This window comes from Salvelinus sp. IW2-2015, linkage group LG4q.1:29 (genome assembly GCF_002910315.2).
Source record: "Salvelinus sp. IW2-2015 linkage group LG4q.1:29, ASM291031v2, whole genome shotgun sequence".
NCBI classification, from domain to species: domain Eukaryota; kingdom Metazoa; phylum Chordata; class Actinopteri; order Salmoniformes; family Salmonidae; genus Salvelinus; species Salvelinus sp. IW2-2015.
The window spans coordinates 21,386,003-21,405,038 of record NC_036842.1 but is presented as its reverse complement, the minus strand read 5'-3'; the positions used below and the strand labels follow the sequence as shown (position 1 = coordinate 21,405,038).

The following is a 19,036-nucleotide window of genomic DNA, read 5'->3' as shown; positions in this document are numbered from 1 at the left end:
TTATTGACTGTACGTTTGTTTATCCCATGCGTAACTGTGTTGTTTGTGTCGCACTGCTTTGCTCTATCTTGGCCAGGTCGCAGTTGTAAATGAGAACTTGTTCTCAACTGGCCTACCTGGTTAAATAAAGGTGAAATATATTTTTTTATAAAAACACACACACACACAAACACACAGCGGCTTTAGAGTGACAACTGTTTACAACTGATGTGTAAAACCCCGCTGCAGATAATTACATTTCATCTGCCTGTGTGTGTGTGACTGAGGCTCTGCATAAATGTAATCTGTGAGCATCGGTCCTAGTTCTGAAACATAAAAACTAACTGAGCAGGGTCAGGAAATTTTAGAAGAAGTGATAGGGATTGTGGTGAGAGTGATGGAGAGAAGGAGTAATGGGGATTGTGGTTTGAGTGATGGAGAGAAGGAGTAATGGGGATTGTGGTTTGAGTTATGGAGAGAAGGAGTGAAATATTGAACTTGAAAGATAAAAGGAGGAATACGAGACAGAAAGCAGGACTGAGATCTAGGGAATGAGGGTGAGAGGAAGAGAGCAGGACAGGACACTAGTGAGGAAGAGAGAGACAGACAGAGAGAGAGAGAGAGAGAGAGAGAGAGAGAGAGAGAGAGAGAGAGAGAGAGAGAGAGAGAGGTGGGATTTCCTCAGTGTGTGAAAAAGTTGGGACTGGTTGGAGCGGTTGTGGGCTCTGTTACATCCCTCTCTGGCCTCCGATCCCAATCAGTCATAGCGACACTGGCTGTTTATTTATCCTGCTCCACAATGGTACTGAGCTGGCAACTCATGCCTGTTTACTCCACAGTAAGGCCACAAGCCCACACGGACCGACCCTGCCCCTACACTGGCTCTACTTCCTGTGGGTTCCTTCCAATGAATGGACAAAGCCATCGATCATGTGACACCATATATTCCTATGTGAAGACTCAGTGGCGTCTCATGGAGACATGAAATGCGCAGTTTGAGCTACTCCAGGAAGTGACATTGCAGGCTAGGTCAGTGCTGCACCCTCTCATTGTAATTCAAGTTACTCAAGTTAAAGGCCGACCGGGGTACTGCAGGCTGCCATTAGCAACTCAATTATCCTTATAACTTCCGTGTGTGATTTTTAAATAATCGGTTCAAGGATATACATCTGGTGTATTAGAAACAATTATTGGTTCCATGATTATCTTCAAAACCTTTTTTTATTTACATGATTGACCACAAAGATTGCAATTTTTCCATTCACTAAAACAATGCGCGCACTTGTCAAAGGGCCCAGAAGGCCATGTGTTGTTATGGTTCTGGATGGCCAGATAGCTAGCAAGCAACAATGACAAGAAACTGCCATGTGGTGAATCGTAAGTGGCTCGTTTCAGCTTGTTGGATCTTGTTCTTGACACCACGTCTTGTTTTAAGGTGTTTGACTGTGTTGAACTGGAACGATGTATTTGAGAGACAAGTGCTCATTGTGCAACTTTATTTATTTTCAATAAACATTGGACTAAATATTGTTTACATATTATCAACAATCTAAGCCAACCCTGTCTGTTTTGCCCCATAGTTGCGCATGCGTTAGTCTTGTTGCTAAACAACCAACCCGTCTATAATGGGGGATCCTGTTTACTGATAACAATGCCTGCTGTACCACAGTCGGCCTTGAACTACAGTGGATTCAATGAGAGCGGGCGTTCTCCCCTGTTTCCTTCCCTCAGAGAAATGTACTGCTGCTGCTTATCCTAATATGACAGAATGACAAGCTAAATAAACAGAGTGATGTGACTTAGAAATCCAAATAAATGCTGTGGTATACACTTACATACATTGGAGTGGAGTGGGATTGTAGCCCCTTGGCGATGTGCAGAAACATACAGGCCGTGCCACTGAGAAAGGTGTCAGACCCCGTTAGAGGCCTTTGGCTGGACGCAGCTCAAGTACAACTTGGACAAAAGCGCTGCCTGTCTCCCCTCATTAAGTGATTTAAGTCCCATGTTCCCCGGTTCCTTTCATCGGCCGCCAAAGTGAACACACTTAAAAAACCCAACAAGAATGCCGGGCCGCGGAGATGAATAGAACGAGGGGGAAAGCTGGAAGTTAGGGCCAGGGAACTGGGTCTAAAGCTGAGAGGCTATGCTAGCCATGCCTATTAGTGTCCCCAGTACGGAGGACCATATGTGAATGAACGGTATGGGCCTACAAAACAGCCCCTCACTGGGAAAAGGAGTGGCCACTTAATCCATTAACAGTTTTCTCCCCACAGAACCAGATTTTCCCATGAAGGTTTGGTTTAGTAAAGTGCTGCTATTTCCACATTCCTTGCTAACGAGACAAGGTTGTCACGGGGGAGACTATACTGCTCAGCGCTCCGACCAGCCCCAGGGGAGTGCTGCATCAGTGGACTGGTGTCATAATTACATCGGATTAACATAACCTATTGGATATCACACAGTTAGCATATGTACTCTAAAAACACCATTACGGTGCTGTGGGATGTGAGTGAAGTCCCTGGGCTTGGCAGAAGGAATGTGGCCAGAGAGAGTACATTAGCATTTTCTAGTTGGGATGAGCTCTCTGGCAAACACAGGCTGTTTCAATTAGCACCTGAAAGACAGCAGGCTCCTCCGGGCCATTATGTCATCTGTTTGTGAACTCTCTAATTGGAGCGCTGTGGAAGGAAGGCCCCCTCTGTTCAGCACGGGCGGCCTCGCCAGTGCCTGTTCTGCTCACCATGCTGCTGCTGCAGTACAGTCCTCTGATGTATATTGGTAGTACGAGCAATTATCTCCGAATGATCTGGGATGATCTGAGATCAGTTTGTCGAGGGAAGGGATGTATTCAGTGCTGTTCAACACCTCACTAGAGAGTCAGTCTCTGACACATAAGGTGCAGAGGGATGATGCATAATACAGTGCAGAAAGCAGCACTTCAGTCCTGTAAGTTTCCGTAGAGAAGGGTCTCCAGCAGAGGCCCTAGCTGTCCTCTGTAGTCCTGACCCTTTCAAGTTTACTTTATTGGTCTTTCAGCATTTTTACAGCTTCTTAATAACAGTTGTGATTAAAAAACACTAAATTACTTTGCTGGTACAATAAGAAAACATCCATTTGAAATAAATACAACACATTTAAAGTGCTAAAAATGTCTAACCTAAAATCTCAAATCCATTTTCAGACAGGCTCAGGGAGGGTTCCATAGTTCTACAGCCCACTGGGTGTGGCCATACCCCAGCAGCCAACCTCAGGCCCCTGACATTTCACCACAACCATGAGGTTAGAGAGAAACTCTTTCTTCCTCCTTACAAATAAGTGACTTTTAACTCTCCCCATGAAAACAGAGACAAATAATGAACCTTTGGGCTGGAGATATCACGTTCACTTTCACACGCATCAACTCCATTCTGAACCGTAACAAAAGACAACAGGAAAACATTGGTGGGGAGGGACTGGGAGTCAGGGTATGCTGAAGCGCATTTCTCGTTGTCAGATGTGAGTAATGGGAGGGGGAAGAGTAATGGCATACAAGTTGGGAAAATGTCTATGTGTGATGGCCATACAATGCATACTATCAGTCCTGTGGGGTCACACACAGAGGGAAGAAATGACATCAGATGTGAACTATAGCCGTTCCAGCTGGGTTGGAGGTGGAGGGTTGAGGGGCGGAGAGTTGAGGAGTGGAGCGTTGAGGGGTGGGGGAGGAAGGCTGTGAAGTCTGAGACGTCTTATCCCCTCTTCATATCTGATATCAGCCCAGTAGTGGGAGTCAGCATACAGTATGTGACAGACATCTGGACACCCGGGAGAGGAGGGGTGAGGGGGGAGAGACGGAAAGACAGTAAAATAAAAGGGGGAGAGAGATATGGAGAGATAGGGATACATATACTTAATTAGAAAGAAAAGGGTAAGGGAAAGAAAGTAAGAAAAACCTGAGAGAGAGCAGGGGTGGTTGGGAACCTGTTTTCTATAACTGTCTCACATTTACACCCGATTTCTTGGGCTAAGTGAGGGCAGCTGTGTGTGTGTGCATGTGCGTGTGTGTGTGTGCCACAGCACATGGTTACCATGCGGCATGGACACAATGCTGCGGATACTGATTTCAAATGATTGCTCCGTGCTTTTCAGTGGTTATATGTCCCAAAATAAACTCTCACTACCATGCAGCAAAAATCCAACAGTGCATTAATGTCCTGCCTCCAATCAGGCATGGGTACAGATGGAACACAATTTACACCCCAATGTATCTGCCACAGTTTTGGTAATCAGGGCTGATCTTCCAATGAAAACGCAGCTGCTCTACGCCTCATTGTCTGCGGCAGGTTCTGGCTTAAACCTTATTGGTGAGTCTCTGGCTGATCATACCTCCCACTTCCATTGTTTTTTGGGCTTCAATTTGCATAATTCCTATCCCTTACACTAGTTTAGAGGATGTGAAAAATAAATACTCTGGGATTTAAATTACAGGAAGAATGGTAACCAAATGGAGGAGCCCATTAGACCAGCACAGGCAAGCACTGCAAGCCACACTGTCAGCTGATACTGAACACCAAAATTATTAACAAAATTATCTAGATCTATTATATATAAAGCCTTGATATTACCTAAAGGCTCTATCTCAATTATCTCAATATTTCCCTAAACAATTGAGAAAAAAAACAGCTGGACATGGTAAATCTTTAACTAATAGCAAAGGAGAATTGTAACCAGCAATATTAGGTCGGCCTACTATATTTCCGACCATGTTACTGGGTTGCTGGGCAAAATTTCAAATGAGCCTGCCTCCGTCATACTGTAGTAGCTTGGTTGGTGGATGGTAAACATGTGTGACGTGTTAGCCGGTGCACTTATTTGGCCCCTTGTGTATCGCGTGTCTAGACCTCACTAACAGAACCTCTGTGTTGGACCATGTGACTGACCAAAGTAGCAGTCACAAGACTTTAGCACCTAACAGACCAGAGGCTTTTTCAATCAATTCTCTTTTTAGTAGTAAAAAAATTAGAAGCCGTCACAAAACACCCGTGGTTGGTACCACGGTCCATTCAAGCACTGAAATGCCAACTTCCTATTTATAAAACTACATTTTTCTCTTAGACTGAGAGATAAATAACAATTACATTTCAAATGCACCATTCACATGACTGTGGTATATAATCATTAACTCATCAACTTATCAAATAACTAACTCAGCATGGGAATCAAAATTAAATCGTTTTTATTTATTTCATAAAAAAATGTATTTAACCTTTATTTAACTAGGCAAATTCTTATTTATAAAACGTTATATATCATTGATATAAAGTATTTAAAACAATTCAAAGGTAATGTTTTGTATTGTCCACTTTTGTAACATTTTGCCTGAGGTCAACTGTATATTTTATTTTATTTATACCCACCACAAGACACTTATAAAAATGTATGTTACCAATTAAATGTAATCAGTATCTTCCTTAATGAATACTCTGTCATTTAAATACATTTTAAATGTATATAAAAAATTATAATTGTGAACTATATTTAAAATGGTTGCATAAAGTTATCTTAATCTTTTTTTAAATCCGTTGGTTTATAATAAAATATAGTACTTACATTTTCGGGGAATGAAATTGTTGAAATATAACACAGTCCAATAATTTTTCTTTCATCTTTTTTTATTCACTTTAGTGTACGCCTAAATTTAGTTTATGCTACAGCCAAATGGCGTATAGCGAGTGCAAACCCTGATATTGGCATATTTTCCTCAAAAAATGTGATGACCAACATATGAAAACAATCAATTGTGGTAAATCTCACTAGTAGTACTATTATATAAGGACTACCTGGGTTGGTCCATGTCTGGCCCTAAAAATCTCTGTCCAGAAGTGCACTTAAAGGCCATTGGGCCTGGGCTTTGGTCATTAAGATCATAAAATCCTGCTCATAAAGATGCTTTATTTTTTCCGGAGTGTGCTCACTGCTTAGGTTTCCATCGGAAGTCTTTATGGCAGTGCGGTAATATTTCTGTCTCCAGACGGACCTGCCCATTGAGTTATTATGGAATACTGTAACTGGCCAAACCATAGCATGGCTCAGAGTTCATAACTGAAATATAAAAAGTATTTTTTTAACTCTAAGAAGGTGCTATAATATACAATCCCCTGAGAATCTAAGTAACATTTCTTAAAATATGCAGTAATAAATATACAGTACATTGCTTGCAGGTCTGATGGATTGATTCCATAAAATAGATGTTAGGTTTTAATAAACACAACTAAATATAATTGCTTTGTTAGATCACTATTGGTCATATTCAAATTACATTTTAATGGAAATTAAATTGCTATCAATTTCTAACTACTAACTACTTTTTTCAATTTTAAAAGATACGTTAATTTATCAATCGAAACTGAAGGCATGTTTGTTGATAGATTTTTTTGCAGACGGATGAAAAATTACTACATTATTTTTTATAAAAATGTATAGAAATCAAACATAATTGTAATTCTCTCATACATCTATCTGGCACATCTGTTCTCTCTTGTCTGTCCCCTAGTATAGCGATACTAGTGGGAATGATACAGAGTGGTTTCAGACTCTAACCGCAGCATCCTAACCAGGAACATAGGTATTTCAGATGGGTTTCAGGTGAAGTCCTGCAGCTTTAATTGCAGGTTTTTGTCGTGAAAGGTAGTTGGCTGCTTTGAAGAGGGACAGGACAGGTAATCTGCGACCTGGCCTCTTTGTTTAACAGACAACAGAGGGTTGTTTGCCCATTAGTGTCTCTTTGTAGTTGCTTGTCTAGGTGTGATATACACTCTGTCACTGCTACATCTACTAACTACATGATAAAGGAACAAAGATGTTGGAGAGAATGCCTTGTGACTCAACGTACCCCATAAATACCACAGTCCAGGCCCATTCAAATGACCACTAAAATGTTAAATTACTTAAATTATAACACATTATATATAAAAAGGGCAATGCTACTCATTTTCTGTCTCAGTTGAATTTAGTATGAGAAAGGGCTAATAAAACCTATTAATATCCTAGCACATAATCTGCAGACTGCGGACTAATAACTGTGGTCGGTTGTCTGATTCATGGGGAACATAGTATTCTGCTTCAGCGAAGACATCTTATTGGGGGGGAAGACGTTGAGCTGTGATTGGCTGGAGGATGACATTTTGTGTTGACTCTGCGTGCCAAAGCGCAGGGACCTGTTACTCCAGATGCCCTCTCGTCGTCCCCTCCAATGTTTGCAGCCCCACGCACGCGATCCCTCGCTCCGCCTGACTGCACCCTCTCATCGCATTACTTCTGCTATTCTAACTCCTCCATCAATTATGCACTAGAATAACTGAGGGCCCTGGCGGAGCAAAGACATAAAGGGAGATCATCAGCCCAGGCGCTGCCAGCGTCTGCCTGCATGTTCCCACTGTGTTGCCACGAAGAGTGATATGGGTGCCAGGCCGCCAGCTCAGCTAGGGCACCAGCAGCCATGGCATAGATACGGCTAGGCAAGCTAGGCTAGCTAGGGCACAAACACAACATGGCTATGACACAAACACAACCAAGCAATGACCATGTTGCCTCGAACATTGACTTATGGCTGAGCGAGACCCCTGGTTTGCATTGTTTTGTTGCCCCCCTCCTCACAGCCCCTAACCCCCTTTACCCCAAGATTCAATTTCACTGTAAATTAACGTTGTAAAGCAATGCATTAAAATTGCAATAAAAAAATGTAGGTTTATCATATTTTAAGCTGTTCATTGTGTCCTATGTATCTTCATGTTGAATTCAACAAGGGGTGGAGCCTGTTCACTAAGGGTCCCAGGATTCTCAACCGACTTTTGTTTCTTGGAAACAAAATGGAGTCTGATTTGGAGGGAAATGGCGGTCTTTGCTTCCCTCCCTGTCACAAGACACAGCTGAAAGTCAGGCAAGAGAAGAGAGCCACGCCTATGAAGACAGAACAAATCCTAGCAGTCTGAGATTTCAATCAACAGTGCTTAACTTAGGGTGATGACAAAATCATATGATTTCATCGAAATTGCTTATTAACATCAAATAAACATGGGGGTGAGAAAACATGTATGAAAGATGGAGTGAGACAAAATGTCGACCCCTGCATTAAAGTCACGGTGGTCCTGACCTGGATTCCTTCTGGTTGCGTGTCCAGGCTCTACTGTGAGATCGCAAACAGCTTTTTAATATTTCAGGGTCCCAAAGCACCAAGCGTGCTCAAATCCAACAGGAGGAAACTTCCTGTCTCCATGGGCCAGTAAGCCACACTAAAGGCCCTGCAAAGTGACAACAAGTTCATGAAAATAACACTGTTCTTTCCACACATCTAAATGTCACTTGTGTTTTTTGTATTGACTAAAAAAATCACATTATCAATGCACTTTACCTAATTTGTCCACGGGTGCCTGAAATGACACAACTATGCCAAAGATTACGGCATACACTGACAACACCCTAGACAAGTTCTGGAATGCTATGGAAAATAATCCTACAAGGGGGTGGCAGGTGGTCTAGGTGTTAAGAGTGTTGGGCCAGTAACTGAAAGGTTGCTGGTTTGAATCCCTGAGCCAACTAGGTGAAGAATCTCTCGATGTGACCTTGAGCAAGGCACTTAATCCTAATTGCTCCTGTAAGTCGTTCTGGATAAGAACATTGATAAATGTAAAGCTATTATTACAGGCGTTGGTTTTTCTATTTATGTTTTGAGTTTGGACTTTAGCACGTATAGCTCTTCAGCACATGGGGCGCACCGATTGGTGTCACCTCGTTAGTCAGTATGTGTTACACCTGTGTTGGTTGCCATCTTGTTAGTGGGAAGGTGATTCACCTGTGCTGGCCCAGGTGCTATCTAAGAGTGGCTGGCCCAGTGCCCCAGTTGTCTTGATGGATGTGGAGGGTTAACACCTTTAGTTGGTGCTCCCTATTTTTATTTATAGAAAAACATTATTTTGTCTGATTTCCCTGATGTTGTTTTGCTCCACCTTTTTGGTTTGATTCCTGTCTTTAAATTTGGTGTGGGTTTTTCTTTTGTTTGCTTCTCCTTGGGCAAATTTGGTTGGTGCCCATGGTGGGTGTCTTAGATTCCAGTTGTTGTTGCTAGTTAACTTTCAGTGGACACCCCCATCAGAACCCCTCCTAAAACCCCAGCTGTTTTGTTTTGGTTGTTGGTCAGTGACTCTTTGTTAGTTCCATCTTCTGTTTGAGTGCCATTTTTGGTTTTCTTGCTGGGGAACGTAACACTATCATCAGATTTACTTTTTGAGTCTTATAAATGCTGTCAATTAAAAAAAATATCTACTCTTCATCTACCCTGGTTTAAAAAATCCTGATTGGAAAAGTCTGATGCAATCACAGTAGAAATTCTGTAGAAGCAAAACGTATTTTTTCCTCTACAAAAGTTTGCCACCAATGACACAGGGAAACATTGCCTCATGGAGAGGGATATTATCTTTTTCTGTCATTTCAAAAGCCACATTGAACCAAATGAAGTTCCAGAAGCATTTCACGGATGCTTGGATGTACCGTCACATTTGTTTTATATCGTGCATACTTTCCTTCCAATTTGGATTAATTTTGAATAGATTATACTAGGGTCTATATACAGCTCCGCGTGCCAATATGCATGATTGGTGCCACTTGTGTGCCATAGACTTGAGAGACTGCCATCGTCCCTCCCCATCAGTAGAACTGGGGGAATTCCAGCAACACTAAAACAGACGTCATGGCTGACCACACCCTTCTGGAGCTATCTCAGACTGAGCACTACTAACAACAACCATTACTAACTAAAGACAGAGGATGGACTAAGTCATCTCTGAGTAACCTGGCTCTAGGTACTCCAGCTGCAAAGAGAACTGCTGTGCTCAGAGGGAGAGGAGACAGAACACAGAGGAGATCATTCCAATTCTCTTTCTGCCTTTCTCTCTCTATCCATCTTCCCCTGAATTGTACTCAGCCAATTTGTTCTATCCATTTATTTGATCCATTTGAAACCTGCAGTGCAAAATACAGCCTTAATTTCCTTTATCTTAGGGAATGTTCTGTAATAGGAGGCATACAGTAGATAATACAGCTAACTGCAGTTTAAAATGTTCAGACCTTACACTTTCTTTGTGGATTCTCTTTGTGGAGTCCATTTTCATTATCTGCGCCTTGGCCTACTGTATAAAGTGTAATAGGAAGCCCAGATAGCCACTCACCACACTGTACTACCTCTGATAGAGAGTGTGGTGCATAGAGGCCATCAATACAGCAGCCTTCCCAGCCCACCGCTATACTGTCTGTCTGTCTGTCTGTCTGTCAGGAGGCCTTTTAGCAGAAGTTCCAGAGGCTTTACTGCAGTCATTAGGGGCCGGCCCTGATTAATGTGAATGGTCAGGCAGGCTCTGGCTTTCTGGGGGAAGAACAGAGTGGGGTGAAGGGTCCCACAGGAAGTGTTTTGTGTCTCCACACAAAGGGAGGCTGACCTCTTAAGCCCCTTGGAGCCTCTCTGCTAATACCCTCACCGGTGCCTACAAAGACACAGGGATGCCATTTCACCACTCACATTTAAACAGCACACAAAAAGCCCAGTCGAGAGTTAAACCTTAAGAAACGGCAGAAAAGTGAACCTTGGAGCGCTGGAGTGAGACTTGGAGATTAGGGACTGGAGGGTTGGCTCTAATCCATTGGCTGGCCCGCGCGTATGAAATGGAGGATGCCGACTTGCTGAGCTATACCACCGATCGAGAATTAACTGAAAACAAGTTTACAGGAGCTGCTGAGAATGTGATCTACACAAATCTTAACAGAAACAGCATGGCAAACACTTTATATCCAAATCCAAAGGATTCATTGTGTGGCGCTATGAATATTGAGTGTTGCTGTAAGGTAACAAAGAAATCCTTACCTACACACAGTAAACACAATAAATGTTCACTAACAAGACACCGACTTAAAACACCCTTGTCTCTTTAGTTGCTGTCAGTCAAGCAGAGGCAGCCTTGTTAGTATGAAAAGAGCAACAGAGGCAAGGCACCTCTCTCTCTGCGTGCAGGGTCGCAGAGCAGTGGAACTGGCTGCTTTCTCCACAGGAGGACTATTTTCCTCTTCACAGAGGGCCAGGATATATCACCACACTCTCTGACACCAAGACATCCCTGAGAAGATGGCTGCAACATGCCTGTCTCCATCCACAGGCTAAGCCGGGGCAGGGGTGGAAATACGGGTTTTGACCTCATGCAGGGGACCCATGGCATGGCCACTGTTTCCCTGTGTAACCCTGTGACCCCTCTCCGGAAGCTTCTGTTAACCCTGTGACTGTGTGCCCCTTCCCCTTCGCCTCCTAACATATTTACCCTCACAATAGCCCGTCACAACTACCTCTCTCTCTCTGCCACTCACCTCTCCTCTCTCTTTCTGACTGTCTCTCTCTAAGAGCATGCTGGCCATGGGCCGCTGAGTACGATAGGAACAATAGTGTCCTTTCACACTGTCCGAGCCACGGCTGGGAGAGGGCTGCGGTCCTGAGACCCAGTCAATATTTGGACTCGGCTCCTTTTATGTGTCCGTTTTTAATCCAAGCGGAACCACGCAGCAGGGAGCCGGGAAAAGGCTGAGGGGGAAAAGCGAGGGTAAACACTCTGAACAATGCAGACGGAGCAACTCACAATGCCACTGGGAAACTATCACAACATCAACTTGCCACAAACTGAAAAATGGTGTATTGTTTCTTAAGTGGAGATTAAAAATGAGCCGGAATAGAGAAAGCAAACAGCCAAGGTAATATCGCTCAGTGGAGAACTATCTGTGTCTGTCAGGGCAAGGATGTTATGAGGTGGAAAGAGATGCCACGGAGGCATTTTCACATTTCTGAGGTGTCCTCTAATGGACTGCAGAATCGAATCATAGTATAACTACATCCAACAATTTCTTCAGAAAAGGACAAGCACTTTTGATCACCGCCAGATAGTTACCATAGCTACCAAAGTAGTTGACCACAAGGCAAATAGATGAAAGTATTTTGATTGTCTTCAACAGAAATATGTCACATCTGTTGTAGAAAGCTTTGAGGGGCATTATCGGAGCTTAAACTGCAGCCCCTGGGGTGACAGTGCTCTTGTAGAATGCTGGAATCCCTCTCCCCAGCTGTCAGGTCGTTAGTCCCACCCCAATGAGGCTCTTTGATGAGGAAGGGTATCGGTTTCCATGGCATCGGAGACACAAACAGCAGGAAGATTAGGGACGGAACTCAGCCCTGATTCTCCACTGATCCCACCTATCAGCAACAAATAAACACCTTTGCCACGGCGATGGGTGCATGTGTCCCGTATGGAGCCAGACGGTTATAATGAAGCAACTATCAAACTTAATACAGGCCAGGTGGGGAATTGTCTAATGCCAACTGATTAATGGGCAATAAGCTGATCATTTACTTTATTTACTCATCTTGTTGTTAATTACACATGTATGAACAGAGTATTACTGAAGAAAATGTCCGAGTGGCCCCTCAACCCTGTATTACCTACATTTACACAGCATTCACACATGTATGTTTTTTATTTGGTTATTTTTATTTAACCTTTATTTGTGTTAACCAACCTTAAAATACATTTTATTATGTCTTCTTTAGCTAATTACTACTAATATAGCACATGTTTTAAAGATGGGCATTTCAAATTATGCTGTCTTTAAATCAAATCATTTTTAAATAACAAGTCAAACACTGACTTAAAATATTCATTGTGGCTCAGTGGTTTTATGTCTCCTCAACCAGATTGTGTGTCATTCAAGCACTTCATTTTTTTTAATTAAGGAGATTATAATGACTTGAGCGCCTCACTGTCACTAATTGAGGAATTTGTACCTCCAAGCATGACTGAATCATCATCATAGTTAAACTCCTGCTCCACTGCTTTTGAATCCCACTGTTTGAGTGAATCAACTAAGTGCATCAGAATGTTGCGGTTTTGGGAGGAAAATAGGAATAATGTTTATAAAGCTTGCAACAAACTTGCACCATTATCAACCTACATATGTTTGAGACAATATAAAATACGTGAAAATGTCTTCACCGTTTCCATTTTTCACGAGTCACTTCCCATTTCAATTTCAGAGTCCCTGTAGGGGATTTCATGAATGGCTGAGTATGGACTGCAGGACTACTACTGCATTGGGTGCTGTTTTTCTCCTGTGGTCAGAAAAAAAGCCTCATCTGGAAGTTGTGACTATACCCCAGCAGGCTGCGAGCTCTGATGGCTGAGTATGGTTACATTACCCAGCAGGGGCCAGGGGCCCAAGGTCTAACACAGAGTATGGTTACATTATACGGCAGGGCCAGGGGCCCCTGAGTCTTTGCATGGTGCACGGTTACATTATACTGCGGGGTCGGGTTTGGATTAGGCCCCTGAATGAGAAAAAGGAGACAGTCATTTAGTTACTTATTTATTTACCCGAGGAGCCCTTTTCTCCTCAGACAAAACCCAGGCAGGGTGCCGTTGCATGGCCGTCACAGAGCCTCAGAGGAGAGGTAGGTTCTGCCCCAGCTTTAACCCTAACTACAGTCCCCTCTGTGCTGCTCTGTGATGGTTATCCCAGGGCCTGTTTGGTTACCGCAGAGTGTGTGACCTCAGCATGTGTGTATCTCTCCCAGGAGCATGCACCACGCTGGGCCTGGGCCACTGCTGAAATACCCCTCTGTGTTCCCCTCATTGTCTGTCACACACTGGGTGTGGGGGGAGCAGGGACGGGGGGCATGGCAACGGAGGAGCAGGCCTTGGGAAATTGGGAAGCTTTTCCTTTTTTTTTAGGCAGGAGCTGTTGGAATGAGCTGAGGCCACTATGGGAGTATATCAAAGATGTTATCTGTTCCAGGAAAAGAGCCACCACACTTGCGTTTATATCTCACCTGTTCCCTTTCTTTTTTCTTTTTAACTAGGCAAGTCAGTTAAGAACCAATTTCTATTTACAATGACGGCCTAGGAACAGTGGGTTAACTGCCTTGTTCAAGGGCAGAACGACAGATTTTTACCTAGTCAGCTCGGGGATTCGAGCTAGCAACCTTTCGGTTACTGGCCCAATGCTCTAACCACTAGGCTACCTGCCGTCTCCTAACTAGTTCATTGCACCCACTTTACCTCAGAGTTACCACAAAAAGACAAACAAGTACAGCATCATCTGTTGACTCTGTGCAAGGCAAATCACCCCAAAGGACCAGTTTCTTCTCCCCAAGTAAAAACAAACTATTTTGAGGAGTCATGTCGAAACTATAACTGTCAGGAAAAAACCTGATCAGGTACAATGGTGGTGATGTGTTAAGCATGACACAAAACAAAGTGATACACTCATACTACAAACTATTTGCTGAGATGCAAGTCATCCAGTGTGAATAACTGTTGAGGTACCAGAGCTGTAGGGTTGATGGGATTAGAAATGCACAATTAGCACCTCTGTCAAATAGAAGTCACATCTGCCCATTCATTACAGTGGGTCATTCCAGCTATTATGAAGCCATTGCTTTACCCTTGTGAACACACTCATTGGCAACTTTGACTAATTAGAATAAAATAGAAACGGCAGATGGCAACCTAACCTACTACTAAATATTTTGTGGATTTTATTGTAGAACCACATGCAAAGGATTCAATTACATGTTATAAGCACACACAAGCTTGCAATTTATGTGCGTCATAAGCAAAACGCCTTATATTTTTCCAAGTCAAACTGGCAGATATTATGTATTTCATTCAAGGCAACATTTTAGATGTTTAACGCTTCATATGTACAGCCATTGGTTTAATCGACACTGGGATACAGTCGCAGAGAACTCTAACAGAAATCAACAGAATAATTTTCCTACTGCCGACGCACTAAAAGTGGACGCGGTAACAATCCGCCACAGCGACACATAATATCTTAAATTATCACACTAACACCCGATTTATCTCATTAAAGAGATAAGACTCATAATTTTCTATTAGTAAAATTATAGCTAAGGATGCCTACAAGGAAAGTCCTTTTCGGCGCATTCAGCAGAGCCAGGATAATATTATCTATGGATAATCATTCAGGTGTACTGTATTTACAGTATAGGATATAAAAAACTATTGATGAGAGGCCTTGTTGTTTTTTTCGATAACATGTATGTCACCTAACATACAATTTTTGTATATTATTGCCGATGTGCATCAATAAAATGTATGTTTATAGGCTATAGCCAAGTCATTGATCAATGAATCATTATGAAAATGTTCCTAATTAATGCTGTTACAAATGTCATATATGGTCCAGGGGCCATCCACCTCTAACCAATGTCAACAATGAAGTTGATGCCACATGAAGTTGGTGACCCGTGGCCAGTCCTTGACACAATTTGCGATTACGCACGAGACTCACCTGGGGTTGGTCCGGTTCCAGTAGACGGCATAGCGGTCGGACACCACCTTGGACGCCGGCTCTTGGCCATATGCACACATCCATAACACCAGGGAAACGAACAGGATCATTTCCACCTGCGGCAAAGCTCCAGAACTTGGCCACGCCAAAGTCCCTCTCGATGCAGCGTCTCGCACGATAGAATTATTCGAATGAACAGACAGAATGAAATGATATTCCCATCTGAAGGCTTTTAAATTATAATTGCCTTATATCTCAGTTGATTCCTCTCTGGTTATAACGAACTGATTGGATTACTTCGCGAGGAAGTTATTGTGCTGAAGCTTGAATTAACATTTGGAAAAAGTTCAGTATTTGCATTCAGTTTTAGAAAAGCACAATCAGTTTTTTGTGGAATACAAAATAATTGCAATCGGTGAGGAAAAAAAATGCTGCAATATTAGTTGAGGGTCCGTTTGAAATAAATACTATTTCAGTCAATGCTCGTATAATGTATTCATCGCAACAAGCGCATCCTCTTCAACCGCAGATGTGGAATGCCACAAATATTAAACACATGAATTTAGAGGCTTAAAAAAGATATCCTTCAGTAGGTCTACCATGAATAGCCTTTTAAACACAATGAGGAATAATTCTCTCCTCGGAATAACACTTATTGGCGCACTAATAGTTTCTGCAACTATAGGTTACGCAGCTATATAATTGCTGATATTAAAGGTAATAACAGAGCAGTCCATGCATAAATCTGTTCAATTGTTCTAGAACTTTGGAATAAGAAGTAACTCCAAAGAACCTGTGCGCTACAGACAGTTCCGTGTCTTCCTTGACGTTGTCCTCCCTCGGATCTGTGTCCGTGACTTCGGCGTTGTCGCTGGATTGTCACGGCTGGATAACTAGGATCAGCTCTTTCCTTACTCGGACCGGAGTCATTCAAATGTGCCGTGGCATAAAACGAGTTTATAAAAACCTCAGCATGGACGGAGATACTTCGATGTGTCGCATTAAACGAGGCAAATGTAAGCAGGCTCGGTGGAAAGTCGTATAGTTCTGCCGGAAGAAAAGCAAGTCAGCGCAGCGCCGGCTCGGCCATGCATGCTCCCCCACTGTGCCAGCGCGGGTACGGTTTCAGGCTTGCGCACAGTCTCATTGGTTTGAAATGTGAATGATGGGCGTTTCGCTTACAAAAACAACATCCCTCCTCATACATCTGCTTCCTCAAGCGACAGATCATTTATTTCACAAGATAGACCTACTAGGCATTAGGGCCACGGATCCTAAACGAGATAAGAACGATCTGATATCAGCTCTGCTTTGCATGTCGGTTTACAGGTTTACACCTTTCACCGAGGTCCATACTGTCTTTACGCACACAAAGTATTTTGAAACCAACAATGTTTTGCATTATCCAGAATTGTGGCAAATGATGCTACAACTAACCACTGAATCCTTAATGCCCACGACTGTCTATTATCATCCATTGAGCTCCAGGAGTTGATTTACTACAGTTTTTGATCCTATTCAATTCCATGAGGTATCCCACTGTGTGTCTAATAATGAACAGTTCTGATAAACATGTAAACGCAGTGCACTCTGCATTACTTCCCCAAATATTTGTCAATATTTGCCTACTACGCATTCAAAATTCAAACATTGAGCAAGGGCATTTGCAAAATGTTTCTGTCTTGTAGATTTTGTAGCCTGTCAGACTGGTTCGCCGTCTTATCGGTTTGCGCCCTTGACATGCTTTACGCACTAGTCTTTCAATGTTTCTTGGCGCCCCGCAGTGGAGATAAGGAAAAGCGCTTCCTGGATAGCAGAAAGGTGGGTTATAAATTAAGTAATTAGATCAAAGATCAGGTAAACAAAAGAAATTTCATATGTGTTCTATATTATTTTATCAAGATGACTATTTTAGGTATAACATCATAGGCCTGTAGTAGGGCTGATTGTTATGGTATTTTCTTGTTATTGCAGTAACATGCCATCCGGCAGACAGCATGAGGTCCATTAAGGCAGTACTAGACACAGGAGGGTCTGGTGTGTCAAAGATAATTCCTAGTATAACCAGTTCCACGAAGGAACCTCATCTCAAAGCCTGGATAGTCAACTAGAACAGTACGCAGTCATTAATCGTTCAGGATCAAGAATATCTCAACATTCCTAACCCTCAAAACAGTCATTAACTCTTGAGTACCATTAACTACTGAGAACCATTATCATGGCCAGTGTTCCAGCTGGATTTGAACTTAGCTCTTTCATAGTCACATGCACTTTCCAAGGCTGAGATCCCACTCACACATGTTGCCCAGTAATAAGGCAAACACTATATTTTTGCAGAATAAATAGTCTGTGCCTGCTTTTCATACACAAATACACAAGACCAATCTATTGATAAAATCTAAGAAGGGACTTTTATGTACAAACTATTAGCACAATCACACAGGACAATTCGTGTAATATGGTCCTCCTTGGTTTGTGTTGAACTCACACCGTTTTTGTTTGGTTGACCAGTCTGGCTATATGACCAGTCTGGGTATATGACCAGTCTGGCTATATGACCAGTCTGGCTATATGACCAGTCTGGCTATATGACCAGTCTGGGTATATGTGATGCGTATGTGCTGGTCACATCAACAGGCCCAGCCTCTCACCCAAGTAGACTAATCCATGAGCCTTAACCACCTCATCATCCCCCTATAGCGCTTGTCCTTCTTCATTCACACCCCATTTACACCCCATATACATCCATGTTACCAGAGACAATGGACTCATTATAAATTAGGGTCAGGGCTGCAGTATGCAATGATACACAGCGTCGCGTTCTAATGTCCTCACTTTCTCATGACCTTGCGTGGCTGCCTCTGTCACACACACAAAGAAATGTGGTCTCCACATATGAACTACATGTACATATCACACACACAGAGGGAGAAGGAGGAGATTGGATCTGCCGTGCACAACTGACAGAGTTTGCACACAAAGGTCAGCGATGGGAAAAGGCTTGTTTTTACCTTTTTTTCTGTGGGTTATAAATATTCCTCATAACCCATTGCCATCAAACTGTCACTATGTGTTTTTGTTGTAATACACTCATAATGCCCCTAGAGTCCTATTCCATTAGCAAGGGATAAGCAGGCAGTAATCACATTGTAGCTGTGTATGAAACCAGATTCCCCCAACACATTTCATATCCTCTGATAATCTCCACTGTAATGGTTATGAATTCACTGAGGGCCATCTCCCTGTTCACCAATTGGTGGGTATTGAAGGTGTAAGACACAGCATAGAGCTGGGTTACCCAGAGTTTGGATTACTGCTGTGTTGTTCTTGCCTGGCTAATACCTGGAGAGTCATTACAAAGGATGGTCATATGATCTATGCTAGAAACTGAATGATGAATGGAAATGTTTCTGTCTTTTCCTTTCTTTCTTTCTTTCTTTCTTTCTTTCTTTCTTTCTTTCTTTCTTTCTTTCTCTCTCTTACCTTTTTGTCTTCGCCTCTTTCCCCCCTTTCTCTCATCTTCCTTCTGTGTCATACTAATGCTAGCTCCTCATGGAAAAGTAAATGTTTATCTCTCCCCCGGTGGAGCAGTTTATTTCTTGATCTCGCCCCATCACTCCTCTGTCTAAAACTCCACTGTGACCCATTCCAGCTGGCCACCCAGCTCATACAAGACTAT

At 42.7% G+C, this 19,036-nt stretch overlaps 1 protein-coding gene across 2 annotated transcripts in view; it reads right to left on the bottom strand.

Annotated features, from left to right (window-relative positions):
• The window catches only part of LOC111961652 (ephrin-A5b-like), a 67,948-nt gene extending 51,469 nt beyond the window's left edge, over window positions 1-16,479 (bottom strand). For both annotated transcript variants that reach the window (XM_023984081.2, XM_023984082.2), the window contains exon 1: window positions 15,358-16,479. In XM_023984081.2, coding sequence (XP_023839849.1) covers window positions 15,358-15,467 — 110 coding nt within the window. In that variant the 5' untranslated portion in view covers window positions 15,468-16,479. The remainder of the gene's footprint in view (window positions 1-15,357) is intronic.
• Window positions 16,480-19,036: the final 2,557 nt, after the last annotated feature.